The sequence below is a fragment of the Gopherus flavomarginatus genome, chromosome 2 (genome assembly GCF_025201925.1).
Source record: "Gopherus flavomarginatus isolate rGopFla2 chromosome 2, rGopFla2.mat.asm, whole genome shotgun sequence".
In the NCBI taxonomy this organism is placed as follows: Eukaryota; Metazoa; Chordata; order Testudines; family Testudinidae; genus Gopherus; species Gopherus flavomarginatus.
The window spans coordinates 206,961,606-206,979,321 of NC_066618.1; the positions used below are offsets into that span (position 1 = coordinate 206,961,606).

General features: G+C 39.2%; 1 protein-coding gene across 3 annotated transcripts in view; it reads left to right on the forward strand.

Moving 5' to 3' along the window:
* Positions 1-17,716, forward strand: part of SPIRE1 (spire type actin nucleation factor 1) — a 186,884-nt gene that overhangs the window by 106,521 nt on the left and 62,647 nt on the right. For all 3 annotated transcript variants that reach the window (XM_050938809.1, XM_050938810.1, XM_050938811.1), the window contains exon 4: positions 12,083-12,208. In XM_050938809.1, coding sequence (XP_050794766.1) covers positions 12,083-12,208 — 126 coding nt within the window. The remainder of the gene's footprint in view (positions 1-12,082; positions 12,209-17,716) is intronic.

Here is a 17,716-nt window from a genome sequence, read left to right on the forward strand (position 1 = left end):
GAAAGACTTTGACCTGTTTGGGGCCCATAAGACTGATGGGTGATTTCTAGTACATTTAGTGTGTGTCTGAATCTGTTTGTTTTCGCTGTAATACTTTTACCCTAAGAATAAATCTTTTTGCTTACAAAGAGCTGGGTGGTAACTTGTAACTGCTAGCGATACACAGATCATAGCCCTTAGAGAAAAAGCAAAGCATAAGAGTTGGCCTTTGGGTAAATGGGATGGCTGGAGATATCGTAGTATAAGGCAGCCTTAAAACCCCTGGTCAGAAGGGAATGGGATAAGGGTCCCTGGCCAAAGACAGGTGTTGACTGGAGATCTGAAACCTGACTGAAATCTCCTGGAGTGGACCATGGAGGGGGATATGCGGGTACACTTTTCCTGAAACTGAGATAGCAATTATTTGCCATTTTCAGGAAAAATTGTTTAAACTGCTGGATTTTAGTCTTGTTTAAACTGGAATACAGTATTAAGGGCCATATGCTCCTATGGCATGTTTGCCCCAAAGGCATGAAAAGCAGAGCAGCTTGCTACAAATTCTGCATCAAAAGCCTAAGAGCTAGTCAAAACATCCTAAAAGATATGAAGTCATACTAGATTACTACAGAAAATTAGTACAACGAGGAAAATCTGTCTTGCACCTGCAGACAGCCCAAACTAGGGGAGTGAACTGTAGAAATGGAGGAACAGTTTGGGTAAAACAAAATAAGTGGTACTTTGAAAACAAACCCTAACTTACATTTGGTAACATTGATGTATTATAAAGATGTGTCAGAATTTTCTAAGAACACACAGGATTTTTGAGGGTATGTGAGCTTCATCTGATACTTTTGTGGGGAGTGAATATTCTCAATGTGTGTTTATCTTCAGGCCTGCCTATTACAGTTACAAACACAGATATAAGCAAGCAGAGTTCCACAGCTTCTGAATGCTACTTTCTATGGGTTTTGGCTATTTATCATAGAGCTTAATAGCTAAATTTAGGGTTCTAAACTGAGTGTATATTCTGTTGTTATCCTTCTTTTCCCTCTCCCTGGCAAAAGCCTCGCGTTACCCTGCTTTATGACATTTCAGTAGGTATGGAGAGTATTGAGCTCCCATCCCACTCAGGGCCAGCTCTAGGCACTAGCAAAACAAGCAGGTGCTTGGGGCAGCACATTTGCAGGGGGCGGCATTTGGCCATCCTTTTTTTTTTTTTTTTAACTCACTTCCTCCCCTTTCACAACCCTGCAGAAGTGGCGCTGCGGAGCCACGGAGCAGCTGGGGATCCAGCATGGGAGCTGAGAACCCACGGGACCCTGAGAGCTATAGTTCCTTGCATAGCTTCCTGCCTATAGAGCCAGCCCTGGAGTAGGGAAAGAACTACATTTCCCAGAAATCCCTTGGCAGCTATCAACAGGAAAAAGAGGGGTAGGGAGTGACGTAGCTGAGTCATGGTGCAGCTTGCTGTGAGTCGAAAGGGGTGGCACTGTGAATGGGGAACAAGTGTGCCCAAGGAGTAGCAGGCTTTGGCCCAGATATCGCCTTCAGAAGACTTCCCCAGGCTGGATTAGGGATACTGGTGTGACCTCACCTTGCAGCCCCCAAAGAAGGAATTGGCTGGACTAAATGGACAGTGCACCTCTCTATCTGAAGCCTAGCAAGGGAGGTGCATGGATCCCACTAGAATTTAAAATGAAAAGTAAGGGAGGAGAGGCTCTGGACCTGGGCAGCTTTAGATGCACTACCAGGCACACAGGAGGATTTCCATGTCTGAGCCATGGAGGCAAAAATTGACTTTCCTTTCCAGATTTAGCTAATATTCAGAAAGGGAATCTAGCACCTGCCTTTCAGATTTGAACACCCTCAAAATTCAGTAGTGCTCAAGCTCAATTCAGGCAGCTGTTACTTAATTTCTCCCAAATCATATATACTGATCCACTGTAACTTTCTGTAGAACAAGTAGGATAAAATTGAGCAAGAAATGCTTCCCAGTGGTTTTTAGGACTGGAATTGCTATTTTCAACAGCCATTGCTTTTTTTTTTTTTAGTTTGTTTAAAAGGAAGACAGTGATATTGCATTGGCAAATTCCCCATAGAAGGAAAGAGTGGAACAAAAGAATAATAAAGGCACCTCAACTTTTCCTTATTTATGTAGGACAGTCTTATAATATGCATGCAGATATCCTCCAATCACACAAGCTGAAAATTGTCCCACTTTACTGCAGTTCTGTAACCATATGGGAACCAATCTTGTCTATGTTCTGTGCACATCCAAAATTCCTGCTAAATGACCTGTCCTGGGAGCGAGTTACCAGTGACAGCAGGAGGGTGCAGGTTGGGGGAAGAGCCCAGAGCTGGAGTGGCAGAGAGGTGTGGGGAGGGCACTGGTGGGAGGGAAATGGGGGAACCCAGTGCTGGGGTGGCTGGGATGTGTGTGTGGGGAGAACCCAGGGCTGGGGCAGCAGGGGAGTGCGGGGCAAGGGGAGCCCAGCGCTGGGTTGGGGGCAGCCAAACGTTGTTTTTGCTTGAGGCAGCAAAAAACCTAGAGCCAGCCCTGATCCCACTTCAACAAAAGAGCCTGTCAGGACTCCATGTCAGAAACTTTTTGCTCTTGCCCCACCTTCCGGACGCTTACCACTGATGATCTTCAGTTTGAGGGACTGGGAGTTGTAAGGAACTGATGATGAGGCCAGGAGCCAGATGGCGAGGAGGCTAAGTAAATCGAGACTTACACTGTGCAAGAGTTCCAATCAGGTCCTAGGAGCCAGAAGCCCTCCACCTTTCTATCACACCACCACCTTATTCCTCAGAAACTGGACATTCCTTAACATATTTAATTCTACTGAGCCTCCAGGATACCAAGGGGTACATTAAAATTATAGGCTAGGTCAAGTTTTACAGATGTACAGTTATTGTCACAGCAAGATATTTTTTTTTCATGTCAGGGAAGCGGAAGTGTCCTTAGAGATCATTTTCATAGTATTTTTTTTTTAAAGTCCCATCACAACATCTGGATTATCTGCACAGAGATAGAATCATAGTGCTTCCATAAAATAACTGATACAGGTAACATAGCTCAGGCTGAGTTGTATCCTTAGAACATGTGGCAATTCCACACTATTGTGGATTTGTTTGAAACATAGTCCTATTGAATGTTGATTGGTTTGCTGTATTTCTTGTTGCTGTTTTACATTGCCAGAAGTGTGCCTCGTATGTATTGTGTTGGAACTCTAAGACTGTAGCAAATGCATTACAAGCCCAGTGCATGCAAACTGTATAGCACATTTTGTAGAATACTTTGAGCACTGATAGCTTGCCTTTGGGTCCCCTGGGGAAAAAATCCTTTTATTCACTACAGAAAAGATAGTTCATTCATACAGTTACCTGGCAGAAGATTAAAAGTAGAAACAATTTTTTCTCTATTGAACTCTGATCCCAGACAGACTACAGTGTTGTGGTGCAGATTTCAAATATTTATTGGCAAAAAAACCTTGTGCACTAGGCAAGCAAACTCCAACAGATCAGTCAGTTGTGAATGTGTGTTGTAATTTGGTTTAGCTTTTGATAGAATGCATTCAAATAGAGTCGTGGGTTGTGCTTTCTTTTAACACTGAGTAGGCATGATGCACACTGTTTCTTAGTGAATTGAGGATGAACCCTGAGAAAGGATCTGGCAAGGGTCTGATATTTACATAATGTCTGTTTTCTGTGACCTTTGCAACACACTAATCTTCTTAGCGATCTAAGGAAAAATTGAATGCTTTGAGCCAATTTGTTCTAGATAGATTCATGAAGAAACTCTTCACAATAAAGGAACAGTACCAGTAATACATTATTCCACCATTTTACTGGTTTACAAAAACACGGTAATTTTTTTAAGTGTACGTTTTGGTAGGTTTCCTGAAAACAGAACAAACAGCCCTTGTATTAAACATAGGACTCTGTGAGAACATTCACTCCCCTCAAGATAGGCTTGAACTGCAGCATGAGGGGAGAAAAGGCAAGCCCCTGAATCACTAAAGCACCCTACCCAGCTGCTGTACAAAATCACTGTTTCAGTTGGAGAGTTCTGAATGGATGAAAAGATTTGAAGTAAAGGTTTGAAGATCTGATTGAAATAATTGTGGACTGCTATGGCATGCTAAGTTCTAAGGGTTTTTTAATGCCTATCTCATTCTTTTGGATCTTAAAATACATTGACTATATTAATGCTAGATCGGTGTGCATTAGGTATATTACAAAAAAACACCTTTTAAAACAAAAACCACATTTAAAGGTTTGATTACAATGGATAGATGTCCTGAAAGTCAGGATTAAGGATGACATTTCATATTTGACTTGCCACACTGGGCCTAGTTTTTGCAACACAGCTATGTGTTAAATCACCAGTTGTCTAGAAATCCTGTTAATACGTAGGTGCAGTCGGACTGAATAGAGATGTGGTTTCAGCTTGGGTATTTAAGTTCATGCAAAACCACCTTACTTTAGGCTGACTTGATTATTATTATTTAATTAATTCATCCTTAAGACTTGAGAAAACAGATAATGCAGAGCTTGATTTTCAGAAGGTTGAAGTCAGTGGGAGCTGCAGGCCCCAATGTGTAATTTCCCATTCCTCCCTTCTAAAGATACTGCAAACCAAACAGTTCTCTTTTAGTGTGATCACTTTTCTCTCTGTTTTAATTGCAAGTGTTGAATTCAATTTTTGGTTGCTCTACTTTGTGTTCAGTAGTAGAGATACCCATCACATGTACAGAATTTTAGTAGCTGCCTGAATATTTTTATGCAGATGTCTCTAACATACTTCCAAATAAAGTATGAAGGTATTGTCAATACAGAACTGTGTGTGGTCTGAAGAAAAATAAAATCTTAACCTGCACTCTAAACATTTCCACAAACAGAAGAGGCTAAAATTAATAGCTATGGCCTACTGAAAAAATGATAGGTCAGGTGAGGACAGTTAGTTATTAAGTAAAGAGAGGATAAATTAACCATTCTAAAGCAGACAGAATTTGGCCAGTTTCCGTTGAAGTGCTAGCCTTCTCATTCAGTGACCAGTAAGTATTTAGTTTTCATATCTCCTGTGTGTGTTCTCCAGGTTGTTAATGGAGTCTGGGTTGGATTGATGTGCTATGGCACTCCCCTGCCCCTTTGAGGTAGATAATCTCTTCGTATAATTTAATAATCTCTGTTTTGCTATGGAATTTGTCATGGTGAATATTCAGCAATAAAGTTTAATGAAAGAATCACATTTTTATAACTTCCTTTAAAACAGTTTTAAATGTTGTGGGCCTTGTAAGTTTGATTATAAATTTTAAAAGCTCTTAATCAAAAAGCAGCTTTGTCTTATTTTGATAAGTGTTCCTCATAAAAAAAAATCTTAATTTGTTTTAAATTTCTTCTTCATGAACTGGCTACAGACAAACATAGTAGGGCAAGCAGTGTGTTAAATTTTCCTTGAAGGGTAGGACAAGAAGTCTGAATTTGATGTGTTGGAAAAGAGGGATCCAGTGAAGGAATATTCAGAGGGACAGTGTGTCAGGATAAGAACCAGAGGCAAGAGAGATCAACGTGGCAGACGTGTTTTGGATAAGCTTGATGGAGCAGTGTGGTATCAAAGAGACCAGGAAGGGGAAGGTTGTAATAATCAAAACAAGGTATTATGAGGGCCTAAGTTTTAGCTGTGTGGATAGAGGGAAAAAGCTAGAGCTTAGAAATTTTATGGAGGAAGAAGTGGCAGAATTTGGACATTGCGTGGGAAGATGGGGTGGGAGAAGTCAAATATACTATATACATATGATGGGCCTGAGTGTATCTGCATCATGAGCATTTGCTTCCAGAAAGTTCACCAGAGTAAAGGACAGATTTAGACAAATGTACTACCAAACTAATGAAGGCCTCTTCTGCTACTAAAGAGATTTTGTCTCAAAAGAGAGGTTTAGCTCTGGAAAGCTTCTAACATAACCAGTGATTTTTCCCTCACCTTTGTCTGCATAGTAAACAACTACGTATAAAACCACTAATCGGAAGCCTTCAGGCCAGCATTACATTTGTTTTTTGGTTGGGTGTCTGTGCAATAATATTTCATTCAGGTTATTTTGTTTTGATGATTTAACATGTATTTTTATGGTGAACAGATTATAGGCACTATTTCACAAATACTTGTTCTGTCTCTTTATTGCAGACTTCTGTGAAGAATAGTTTAGTTACATCCTGGTGGGAGTAGTATTAAAGATGCTGGAACAAATTTAACTAAGGTGTAACCCATGGGAATTACATTTATTTACACAAGTACTGAACTTACCATATGCAGTAGCATTACTCATAAAGGTTAATGCATTTAGGTCCAGATCTTGCAACTGAAACTGTGTGAGTTGACTTCAGTGAGGCTTTATGTGGGAGCAGGGGTCTGCCTATACAGATTCAGTTGCAAGATTGGGATCACAGAGACTGATACAGCGATCCTCATCAGTTTGGGCAAAACTCCAATTTACTTCAATGAGAATTTTGTTTGAGTGGGGAGTGCAGGATCCTTAATAATAATAACAATAATAAATATATTTTAGTAATAGATCTCAAAGCCTTTACAAAAGAAGGTAAATATCCTTGTTTTACACATGAGGAAATGACCACCTTTGCTTGGCCCATGATGTCAGCCTCCACCATTCAGTTGCTAAATTTTCGAGCAAGCACCTTCATGCCTTTTCCCCATGCTGCCGTCATGCCTGGAGTTGCTCTCTATAAATGTCTGCAAAAGTAACTCATTATCCGCCTTCAGAACCGTCCGTAAAACTCTACTTTGCTACTTTATAGGACTGGGAGTCAGGAGAGTAATGCCTCTCTTAAACATTATAAAAGGTTTTGTGAGAACTTTCCATCTTCAAATTTTTTCTCCTTAGAATGGCTTGTTCAGTTTCCAGTGTTTTCCCCAGGAATTGAAATTGGTGTGTGTGTGTGTGTGTGTGTGGGCGGGGGGGTGAAATGTTAGAATTTACAGGGGGGAAGGAGTCAGGGCCAATGAGGGGTGAGACCATGAAGGTGAAGGTGGGCTGTATGGCACCATAGTAAAAACTGAAAAATGTTATGTTTCACGACCATTTTCTTAGATTTAACCCATGTTTTAAAATCATCACACAAAATAAAGTTGGCTGCTCAAGCCTTCTTTGAAGCACTACATCTACATCCTTCTTGGTTTCTTGTAATAATTTTGCACAACTTTGTGAATGAACTTCTTGAATGCAATGTGTTGGTCTTTGGTGGCTTCTCGTGTGTCCGGTACTTCCATTCCTTCAACTGATATACTCATTAGTTTGCAGCTCCATCAAATGCATAAGCGGCTGTCTGTCTGGGGTCCAATTGACAAGCATTTAACTCTTCTAAGATGTGGGTTGTCACAGATGCAGCTAATGTGTCTTTTTTAACTTGAACATCTCGAAATACATCTACTGGCCTACCACTGCCATCAAGATAACGTACGCGACGACTTAATACTTGATGACCGTTTGCATTGGTGCATTTATCAGCCATGTATGCAAATTTTTTGAATGTGGTGAGAGAGTTCTTCACTTTTTCAACTGTTGAATCTTTCATTGTTGCACTGCATGTTTCTAGCTAGTCAGCTGATTTTTTTGCAGAAAGATATAGTGAGCATTTCCTGGTCTTTTTCAGATCCAGTGTTCAACTTCAGGATGAACAAGTGACAGTAAACTTAACATTGGCCTCCAGTTTGTAGTGATATCTCTTGCTTAAATAGAAAGTATGATGCCACAGCCATGTTTGTTTGCATGAACTGTGTTGTGTCTCCAGCCTCCTTAAGTACTTCTAAAATTGGCTTTGAAAGTGGGCTTAAGGCTTTCTGCATGTTGATGCGCTCCAGAGGCATGGTGTTTTGCAGTGTTTTCATGTCGTTTGTCAGCACTGGCTTTGTTGATCCATCTGACAAACCAAGCTTCTCCACTTTTACCAATTATAGCATTGGAAAGCTTTCCTTCTTTGTAAGCTTTTTTGCAAGAGGTGCATCAGTAACCATCTTTTGTAACTTCAATAAATGGGAACACTTTGACTGACAAACATCAGGAACTGCCTTAAGATTTTGGAGACACTGTTTCTTCAGTAGGTAGCTGTATTTGTGTTTAGGGCTGGTCAGATGTAGATACACCACTTGAACCTTCAAATGACATGTTGCTATATTCTTGGTTCTTGATGTGTTCTTCACTTTGATTGGTTTTTGAGGCCTTTGAGTGGAAAAATTGTTGCATTGTTCTTTGTCTTTTCATTTTCACTATAACCTGGAACATATAAAAGAGATATGAATAAATTAAATATTTTCTTAGGATAATGCAAATTTAACATAAGGATAATGTAAGTTACATTAAAACACATGACAGTTCTAGATTTCTAAAACAAATATATGTTTGTTTTAAATTTATTTAATTTAAATTGACTTTTGAAAAGTAAGCCATCATGGGATAAGAGGAAAGTCCTCTCATGGATCAGTAACTGGTTAAAAGATGGGAAACAAAGGGTAGAAATAAATTATCAGTTTTCAGAATGGAAAGAGAGAAATAGTGATATCCCTGAGGGATTGGTACTGGGACCATTACTGTTCAACAAATTCATAAATGATCTGGAAAAATGGGTAAACGGTGAGGTGGCAAAATTTGCAGATGATACAAAACTATTCAAGATAGCAAAGTCTAACTGCGAAGAGTTAGTTACAAAGGGATCTCACAAAACTGGGTAACTGGGCAACAATATGGCAGATGAAATTCAGTGTTGATAAATGCAAAGTAATGCACATTGGAGAACATAATCTCATCTAAATATACAAAATGATGGGGTCTAAATTAGCTATTAACATTCAAGAAAGATGTTTGAGTCATTGTGGGTGGTTCTCTGAAAATATCCACTCAGTGTGCAGCAGCAGTCAAAAAAGCAAAGAGACTGTTGGGAATCATTAAGAAAGGGATAGATAATAAGACAGAAAATATCGTATTGTCTCTATATAAATCCATGGTACATGCACACCTTGAATACTGTGTGCAGATCTGGTCACCCCATCTCAAAAAAGATGTATTGGAATTGGAAAAGATACAGAGATGGGCAACTAAAATATTTAGAGGGTATGAAACAGGAGAAGATATTAAAATGACTGGGACTTTTCAGCTTAGAAAAGAGACGACTAAGGCGGGGAATATGATAGAGGTCTATAAAATCTTGACTGGTGTGAAGAAAGTGAATGAGGAAATGTTATGTAATGCTTCACATAACACAAGAACTAACAGTCACCCAATGAAATTAATAGGCAGCAGGTTTAAAAAACAAATAAAAGGAAGTATTTCTTCACACAACATGAAGTCAACCCCTGGAACTCTCTGCCAGGGGATGCTGTGAAGACCAAAACTATAACAGGATTAAAAAAAGAACTAGATAAATTCCTGGAGAATATGTCCATCAGTGGCTATTAGCCAGAATGGGGAGGGATGCAACACCATGCTCTGAGTGTCCTTAGCCTGTTTGCCAGAAGCTGGGGTTGGGCAACACGGGATGGGTCACTCAATGATTACCTGTTCTTTTCATTCCCTCTGAAGCACCTGGCCATGGCCACTGCTGGAAGACAGGATACCGGGCTATATGGACCATTGGTCCAACCCAGTGTGGCCGTTCTTATGTAAAAATTTGTGATAAATAAAAATGTTTAGTACAGAAATTCCCCAACATAATGACCTCTCAAGATAGCAACGATGTGAGAGAATAACATTGGCAAATAATGCATTTTTAAAATCTTGGCCTGCTAGTTTCCATTCCCAGTCACAAATCTAGCATTCTGGAGCAAAGTGACTAAAATATAGTCCAACAAACAAATGTTTATTTAACGTGCCCCTCACTTTTCCCTCTGCCACACCCCACTCACCAGTGTTGTCTTTGGAAAGTGGAGACTCAGTTCAGAAGTGCTTTCACGTGAGTTCACCTCCCAGATGGGGGGCAAGAAGACATCTTGCTCGGTCCTCCAGCTGCTCACTGTTCGTCTGGCCACTGGTGTTTGTTGCGCCACTGTTCACTCCATCGCTCTTGCCAATGGCCCTGCACTGTCACCTTCTGCTGCCACCAACCACTGTGACCTCTGCAAGTTGGTCTCTTGAGGTTCCACCAGCTCTCAGTGATTTCAGCTGAGTTCTCAATGGGGGAACCTCTCTTCTAGTGCAGACTGGGCCATCTCTTCCACAGAAACACAGTCCCACAGCAGGTCTAAGCACTTATACCTGATTATCAGTGATTTCAGCTGTAGTAGTCACTTAACAAAACAAAAGACTATCTATGGAGCCTAATTGGCTCTGTCTTTAAACAGTGGAGAGGGGCAGGTCACACACCTGTCCCTACCCTCTCTCTTGATGCCCTCAGTCCATACAGGCTACGTACAGTTCTACTGCCCTTTACTCATGCAATAAAAACAACAAAGTTTAATTCCGACGCACCCCCCCGCATTCAAGTGATTTGTAACCCAACCCCAGCCAAAATCTATCACTTGTTCAGTACAGCTCTGTTTGCTGGATACCTAGGTAGATTAGGTGTGAATGTAAATACAATCTGGTCCTGAAGTCTTTCCCCCCGGCTCATCACTAGCTGTCAGGGAGAGCTCATTTAGACTTTGCTTACAAATCATCATTTGAAATTATTAGGTTGGCCACCATCACCAGAATGAATGCACTGATATTGTCATAAAAAACAGCTGTATAAGGAAGCTAGTCTATGTTCATACTTTTCAAATCTATTATACTTTTTCAGATACATGTATTTTACCATTCACTGTATATGCTTTTAAAGTGTGTATTAATGTTTCAATTTCCATTCAGATTTCCAAACAATCACTTACTTGGCAACACTGCATGTAACTAGTTCACAAAACCAGGGGGCAGGGGGAGTAACCCCTCCTGGAGGGGTCTAGGGAAATCCCTGTCATTTTCTGTTAATCTTGATGGTAATTGTGTATGTAAGTTTAGAAGCACAATTTAGCCCTCGGTAATTCAAGAGGTCTTCCCGCCTGTTTCAGAGTTGATAAATCTGTCTGTTCATAGCTTACTATTTATTTATTTTTATCAAATTGTTTGTGCTTCTGGGAGTGTTAGCGGACGTTTGCTGTGATGCCAGTCTAACTTAAATCATAGCCACACAACTTTTTCACAACCTCCTTTTAACCATTAGGAATAGGCTTACTGGGAATTTCATCTTCTGTTTTCTGACCAGTTTACATCCAAAATCTACATTAGACTATCATGTAAATCTTCTTAATATTTGGCCCTTTACGTTGTTTGTTAGGGAACTTTTTTTTTCTTGACAATTGAGTTAGAATGCATTCACTTTAAAAAGCTCCTGACATCTGATGATAAACTCTGAAAAACATTCTGTTTAGAAACAATTCTGTTAAAATAAAATACATTGTGTTTTTCTTTCTTCTTGCTTTATTACTAGGAACATTTGCATAGGAACAAAATATTTGTTTAATAATCTTGTCTTGATGCTTGCGTAATGTTGTAGTCCTCTGTGCAATCGGTGTGTTGCTATAAAGACAATTATGATATTATAAACTAAGAACTATGACCTTGGAAGGGGAAAAAGTCTGAGGATCAACAATCCCATTTTCAGTTAAATATCCTGTGTATTTTATTTTTTAAAGTGAAGGGAAGAAAAGTAATATAAAAGGGAAATTGCCTCCAGGTAGACTGTGTTTCGAAGTTTTCCAGGAAGTGACGGCATCTTTTTGAATGTCTCCTAATCTCTCCTTCACTCATAGAACTTTTCCTACAAAAATGAAAAGACAGCATAAAAGTAAAGAAATGTACTTTAATTCCTGCCTGAAGTTAAGTGTCTCACATACAGGATTTCCTGTCCTCTAAATATTGTATTGCATCTCTATTTTAGGTTACAGAATCTTGTAAACAATGTATAGTAGAAACTATCATTGGTTAAAAAAATTGTCATAAATATGTACAGGGAACATTTGCATGCTACACTGTAAGTACCATAGGTTCCTAGCTGTGTTGTGTTAGTGAAAGAAGTGATGTATATGTCTATGTATAACAATTTTTATTTTCCTCCCTAGCTGTGTGCTGCCCATCTGCCAACCCGATCAGAGGCACCAAACCACTATCAGGCAGTATGTCGGGCACTATTTGCTGAAACAATGGAGTTATACACATTTCTGGCCAAAATTAAAAGTGCAAAAGAGGTAAGCAGTTGGAGAGAATTCTGTGTTGCTGATTTGGTTACCAGGGAAGAGTACTGTGAAAAACTTTCTATTTCCGATCTCCAGTGACAATCCGATGCTAAAGAAAAAATTTTATAAAGTGTCCTTACAGTTCAGCTTTCTGCCCCCCATATTTGGTCTTATCCTGATGACTAATTGTTAGAGAGTGGCTTAAGCCCTAAAGTATGTGATTTAGTATCCCTTCCAAAATTAATTGTTAATTGTCTATTCTTGATAGCCATATAAATGACCAATCCTTTTTTGAATCTTTCTAAGTGCTTGTCCTGAAGAAATTTCTGTGGCAATGAAGTCAAGTCGAAGTGCATACTGTATGAAAAGGTGTTTCCTTTTAGCGAATTTGAATTTGCCACCTTTTAATTTCACGGGTTGTCCCCTTGTTCCTTTGAGGCAAGCAGAACGGATGCTTCTGATTTGTCTTCTTTATGCCTTTATTTTATGTATTTTTATCATTAGTTTATCTCATTTGTTGCCTTTTTAAAGAACACAGTCAGTCTTTTCTATCTCTCTCTATATTTTAGTCTCTCTTCATCTGAAAAGACATGCTTCTGTAAAGCTCTACTTAAGCAAATAATTATAAAGAAAATCTATTCTTTTGCTCCTTTATTTTTCTTCTGTTTCATTTTAGGTAAAGATTCTAATGGGTTAATTAATAAAATAGCATATTGTTAATAATATCTGTATATTCATGACTATATCTGATAATGGGATCTAGTGATCTTAAGTAATTATTGAGTGTGTTTCTTCTGAACAATGTTTAATGGATCATTTATTTAGACAAATAGAGACTGTAGGTCCTCAGCTAACTTGCCCTTAATAGTCCATTGACCGGAAGAGCTATTAAAATACAGTGCTACACAGAATGTATGCTCTGAGAGTAGGATTTAGTGTACCCTAACCTCATTCATTAAGGAAAGAACCTTCTTCCTGACCAGTGAAATAAATTCCTTTGAGGTTAGTCTTCCATTCAGTCTGACTGGCAAGGATCAGTAGATTTTGCTGTTGGCATATCATATGAATAAAAACTTAATATCATCCTAGTTAAAATGGCTAACTGTTCAACAGTGGTGGAGCGTACACATTAAACAAAAACTTTCCATCCTCTGTATCATTATTTACTTAAATTTTTTTGTGGGCACTGGTGCAGTGTGTATTATACACTTTTTCTGGGTTTTGCCTCATTTGAGAGAGTATAGTGTGCTTTCTTTGGAACTCATTGCATTGCTGCAAAAAATTGTGTACATAGTATTTTCACCACTTCCCTGTGTGTGACATTCCCCAGGGTACAAGCTGAACCACTGAAATGCTGAATCCCCTTAACTCTTCAGCCTGGGGTGCCTCTTACACTGCTTTGCTGGTGAAATGCAGCCTTTCCAGGTTCTGCTCATACACACAGATATTAGCATATAGTCGCTCCCAGCAAAATTACATGAATGCTTTCCCAGCCACTCATCAGCTATGTACAGGGTGACATCTGCTAATTCTTAGCCCCAGCCTGGTACCCCAGAAATGTGCACTTTGTGCTGTTGAGCCCACTACTGAACAAACCAAGCTCATTAATGTCCAACATTTAATCAAAGGAAATGGTTGTGCCTCAACCTCCGTTAACCTGAGTACAGATTCCCCAAATACTTCAACCAAAACACACTGGTTTAGATAAATCAATAAAACATATTTATTTACTAGAGAAAGATAGATAGATTATAAGTGATAAAGGCATAAAAGTCAGAGTTGGTTACAAAAGAATTAAAAGATAAAACCGCAATCTAATTCCTAAATTTTACCAACCTATGTAAGATTTGAAAACAAAAAGGTTTCTCACCCAAAAGCTTAGAGCAGTTCATACTAACTGGAACAGCTTCCAGCTAGGACCTGCCCCCACAAAACAGTTCAGTGATGCACCTATTGTCTTTCAAGAGATCTTGCTGTCATGAATAGAGATGAGGGAGGAGATATGAGGAGTAGGTCACTGTCTCTCCTTTTTATACTGGAAAAGTCTTTGCTGGGTCCTGGAGTCAGCAGTTCCATTGTGTATGTGCTGTGCAGGCTGTCCTTCAAGTGAGTTGCAAATTAGCTTTTTGTACAATTTCCCTGCCTGTGAATCTCCAATAAACAGGTAATGACTTTGTAGCTCCCTGCTGGTGTGCAAGTGTGTCTTTGTCTCTCTGAAAAACTAGTTTGAGCTTGCTTTTCTAATTTTGTTACATGCTAATGTAAGATCATTATTATGCAGTAGAATCTCGTAACTTTACATACAAAGTTGCTACACATATTTTACCAGGATAATAATGTTCAGTAGGTTATGAGTTTTGAAATGATATCTCACAGGGCGTACTTTATACACAATATATCATAATTATAAAATAGAGGTGAAACTGGGGTACAAGGTATCATATGGAGCGTCACACTGGGCGCAACTGATTTCCTTTCTGACCTGCCCTTTAATATCCGTGGCCTTATTTCTGAATAGTGATGAAATAAAATTGGTGAAAAGAGAAATCCCTCATTTTGTAGCTTCTGCTCATCAAGGCCCATATTTTTAAAAGGTATTTAAGCATTGCTCCACTCAGCATTGCAGAGCCTAGTTAGTTTAGTAGGGTATGTCTACACAGCAAAGAAAAACCCATGGCTGGCCCATGGCAGCCGACTTGGGCTCACAGGGCTTGGGCTGTGGGGCTGTTTCATTGCTGTGTAGACTTCTAGGCTGGGCTGGAGCCTGAGCTCTGGGACCCTCCTACCATGCAGGAAGCGTACACAGCAATGAGAGAGCCCTGTTTTTTAGCTGGGGGGCAGGTCGGGGGGGCTATGGGGAGGGTTCCCAGTTTGTGTTTTGCTGATGGTTCTGTCCCCCCCCCCCGCCCCCTTTTACCCCCTCCCGGTTGACACATCATGACTGTTTTTCATAAGTTATGTTTTTATATGGCTACATTCATGAGAAAATAAAGAGATGAAACGGGGAAAAAAAAAATGAGAGAGCCCTGCAGCCTGAGCTCTGCAAACCAGAGTTGACTGGTACAGGCCAGCTATGGATTTCTAAGTCTCATTTTCAAAAGTGACTTTGGCCTGTAGAAGCCTGAGTCTTATGGAAAGTCAGTGGTAAGTCACTTTTAAAAATGAGTCTTGGGCTTCTCAATCAATTAGGCATTGTGATGCTGAGCAGAGCAATGCCTAAATCCCTTTAAAAATCTGGGCCCAAATCTTTAGCCAGTTTGATACCTGTCTTGCCCTGTAAGGCTTACCTAGTTAGCTGGTGCCATGAGGGCAGCTGACCTGTAGCAAAAGCTTAAAACACCCTTGCATAGTGGGAATTTCTACATGCTCTTAAATTATACCTCTTAGGAAATCTTTCCAGCAGATATTAACCCTTGCTAGCAACATTAAAAAATTAGGAATATGTTATATTCTTTATCACCTGTTTTTGGACACAGAGTCTTCATTTTCCCTTTACATTTGGCTGTCAAAGTGGAAAATGATATGTGTTTCAGTCACAAGCTTTTTGTGGTCATGGTCTTGAATCGCTCTCTTTGCTTTAACAGAGCAGCACATAACCCAATATTAACACCACCAGCAGGGTTTTTATAATTATTCAATAACAATTTTATTAACAGTAAGTGAAACAATTAGCTAAGTTGTTTACTCAAACTTAGATCCAAAGAACAACATTTCTTCTGTCCCACACTGGCAGCCCATAAAAATGTACCTTGGAGGATAAACATTTGATCAAACAGTATATTTGCACAATATAATGCTATACTTTAATTATGAATATTATAGAATATTGCTAGAGTTACTATCCAGAAACTCAAAATCCTTGCCAAATGTTTCTCTGCTTGATCCCCTCTGTGAGTTACTGAAGAAGAGCCACTAATATCCATCCAAGACCTCAGTTTGGAGTCTGTCAGTGCATTTGTTGTATTGATCAGTAAGGGATCACTACTGAGCAACCCTTTTCCACCTCTCTCCACATTAGGACATGTCTTCTCTACTCCCACTCCTACTGTCTTACAAACGGATGTTTTTGAGACGAGATTCAAAAGTGCTATAGCATCATGAAGTACTTTAGTGGCTGAGTCTGCAAACCTTACTCTCATGAGTAATTTAATTGACTGAAATGAGGGATACTCAAGTGAGTAAGGGCTGGAGGACCAGGTCCATAAGGCTTAAGTCTGATGTTAAATAAATGGGTATGTGATCAACTATTACCCTTGGGCAGCACCCTCTTTTACGTGTTATGTATTCTTACATCAGAGATCAGATGTGCAAGTCTATTTTATCTGTTCCCCAGTTATCAGTCAGAATCACTTCCATCAATAAAACAACCTCTAGAAATGGGAATACATACAGAAATGATGATACATTTTTAAACTGCTAAAGGACAAGGCCAGGAATCAGACCCCTGTTTATGAAAAGCTCCTTGAAATGTTAAAATTTAGAGACCATTTAGAGACCATTGCATTCAAGTGATTCTTTGCTGTTGAGCTGACATGTACATTACATAACCTTCCATCTGTCACTGAGCAAAGGAAATTATTTTTCAAATATGGGCCATTTAACAATAATAACAATTGTATTTTACTGTTTTAAATAATGCAAAAATAAATGTAAAGACGTCCATATATTTATTTACTCACACTCTGCTAAAGAATTGTGTGTGAGAACACAACGTTTTAAAAAATGTCAAATGCTTTCATTGTTATAAAATGAAGAGTGTTGAAATGCTTAATAATCAGACTTCTGGTGTGTAGCCTACAAATCTGTTTCCTACTTTTCTGAACGAATGCTCAGTCTATAACATGTGAATGAGATTTGTAGTGTGGGTTTGAGGGCTCAAGGTCCACTAAGATAACCACTTAGTATTTTCCCCCTCTAAAACGGAAATCTGCCTGGGCTATGATTTTAATATTGTAGCAAAAATAGCTTCCTCTGTTCTGTTTCCCAAGGGTAAGCACAAATGGATGCAGCAGCTGAGGTTCTTCATATGGATTTCGGATTTCAATTAAGTTCTGATAAACACTCCATTTTATTCTAAGTGTTTTGGTTTGCATAATTCGTCACTGAAATTGATTTCTAACCCCACTGATCTTGGCTGATTAAGGAGGGAGGTGATACCGTTAATTCAGTCTAGAGGACTTGGCATGATATGTCCATGACAAGAAATTGTTCCCCCTGAGGAGTACCGAGCATACACAGAAGAGTTAAAGGAAACCTTCATAATCAATGTTTGTAAGGTCAGAACATTTTCCATTTGTGTATGTTGCTAAATTCCAATGTCTTTTAAATTTGTAACAAGGAAATTATGTAGTATTCCATTATTTTTCAAAACACTGAGAAACTCAAGTCTTTCAGCACACCTTGCAAACAACTCCTGGCAACATTCAATCTTTTGAGCAATTAATATGACATGAAACTTTCTATATATTAATTCCTAATGTACATTCTGCCATAATATCTAGGTGCTAAGTAGCCTTCAAG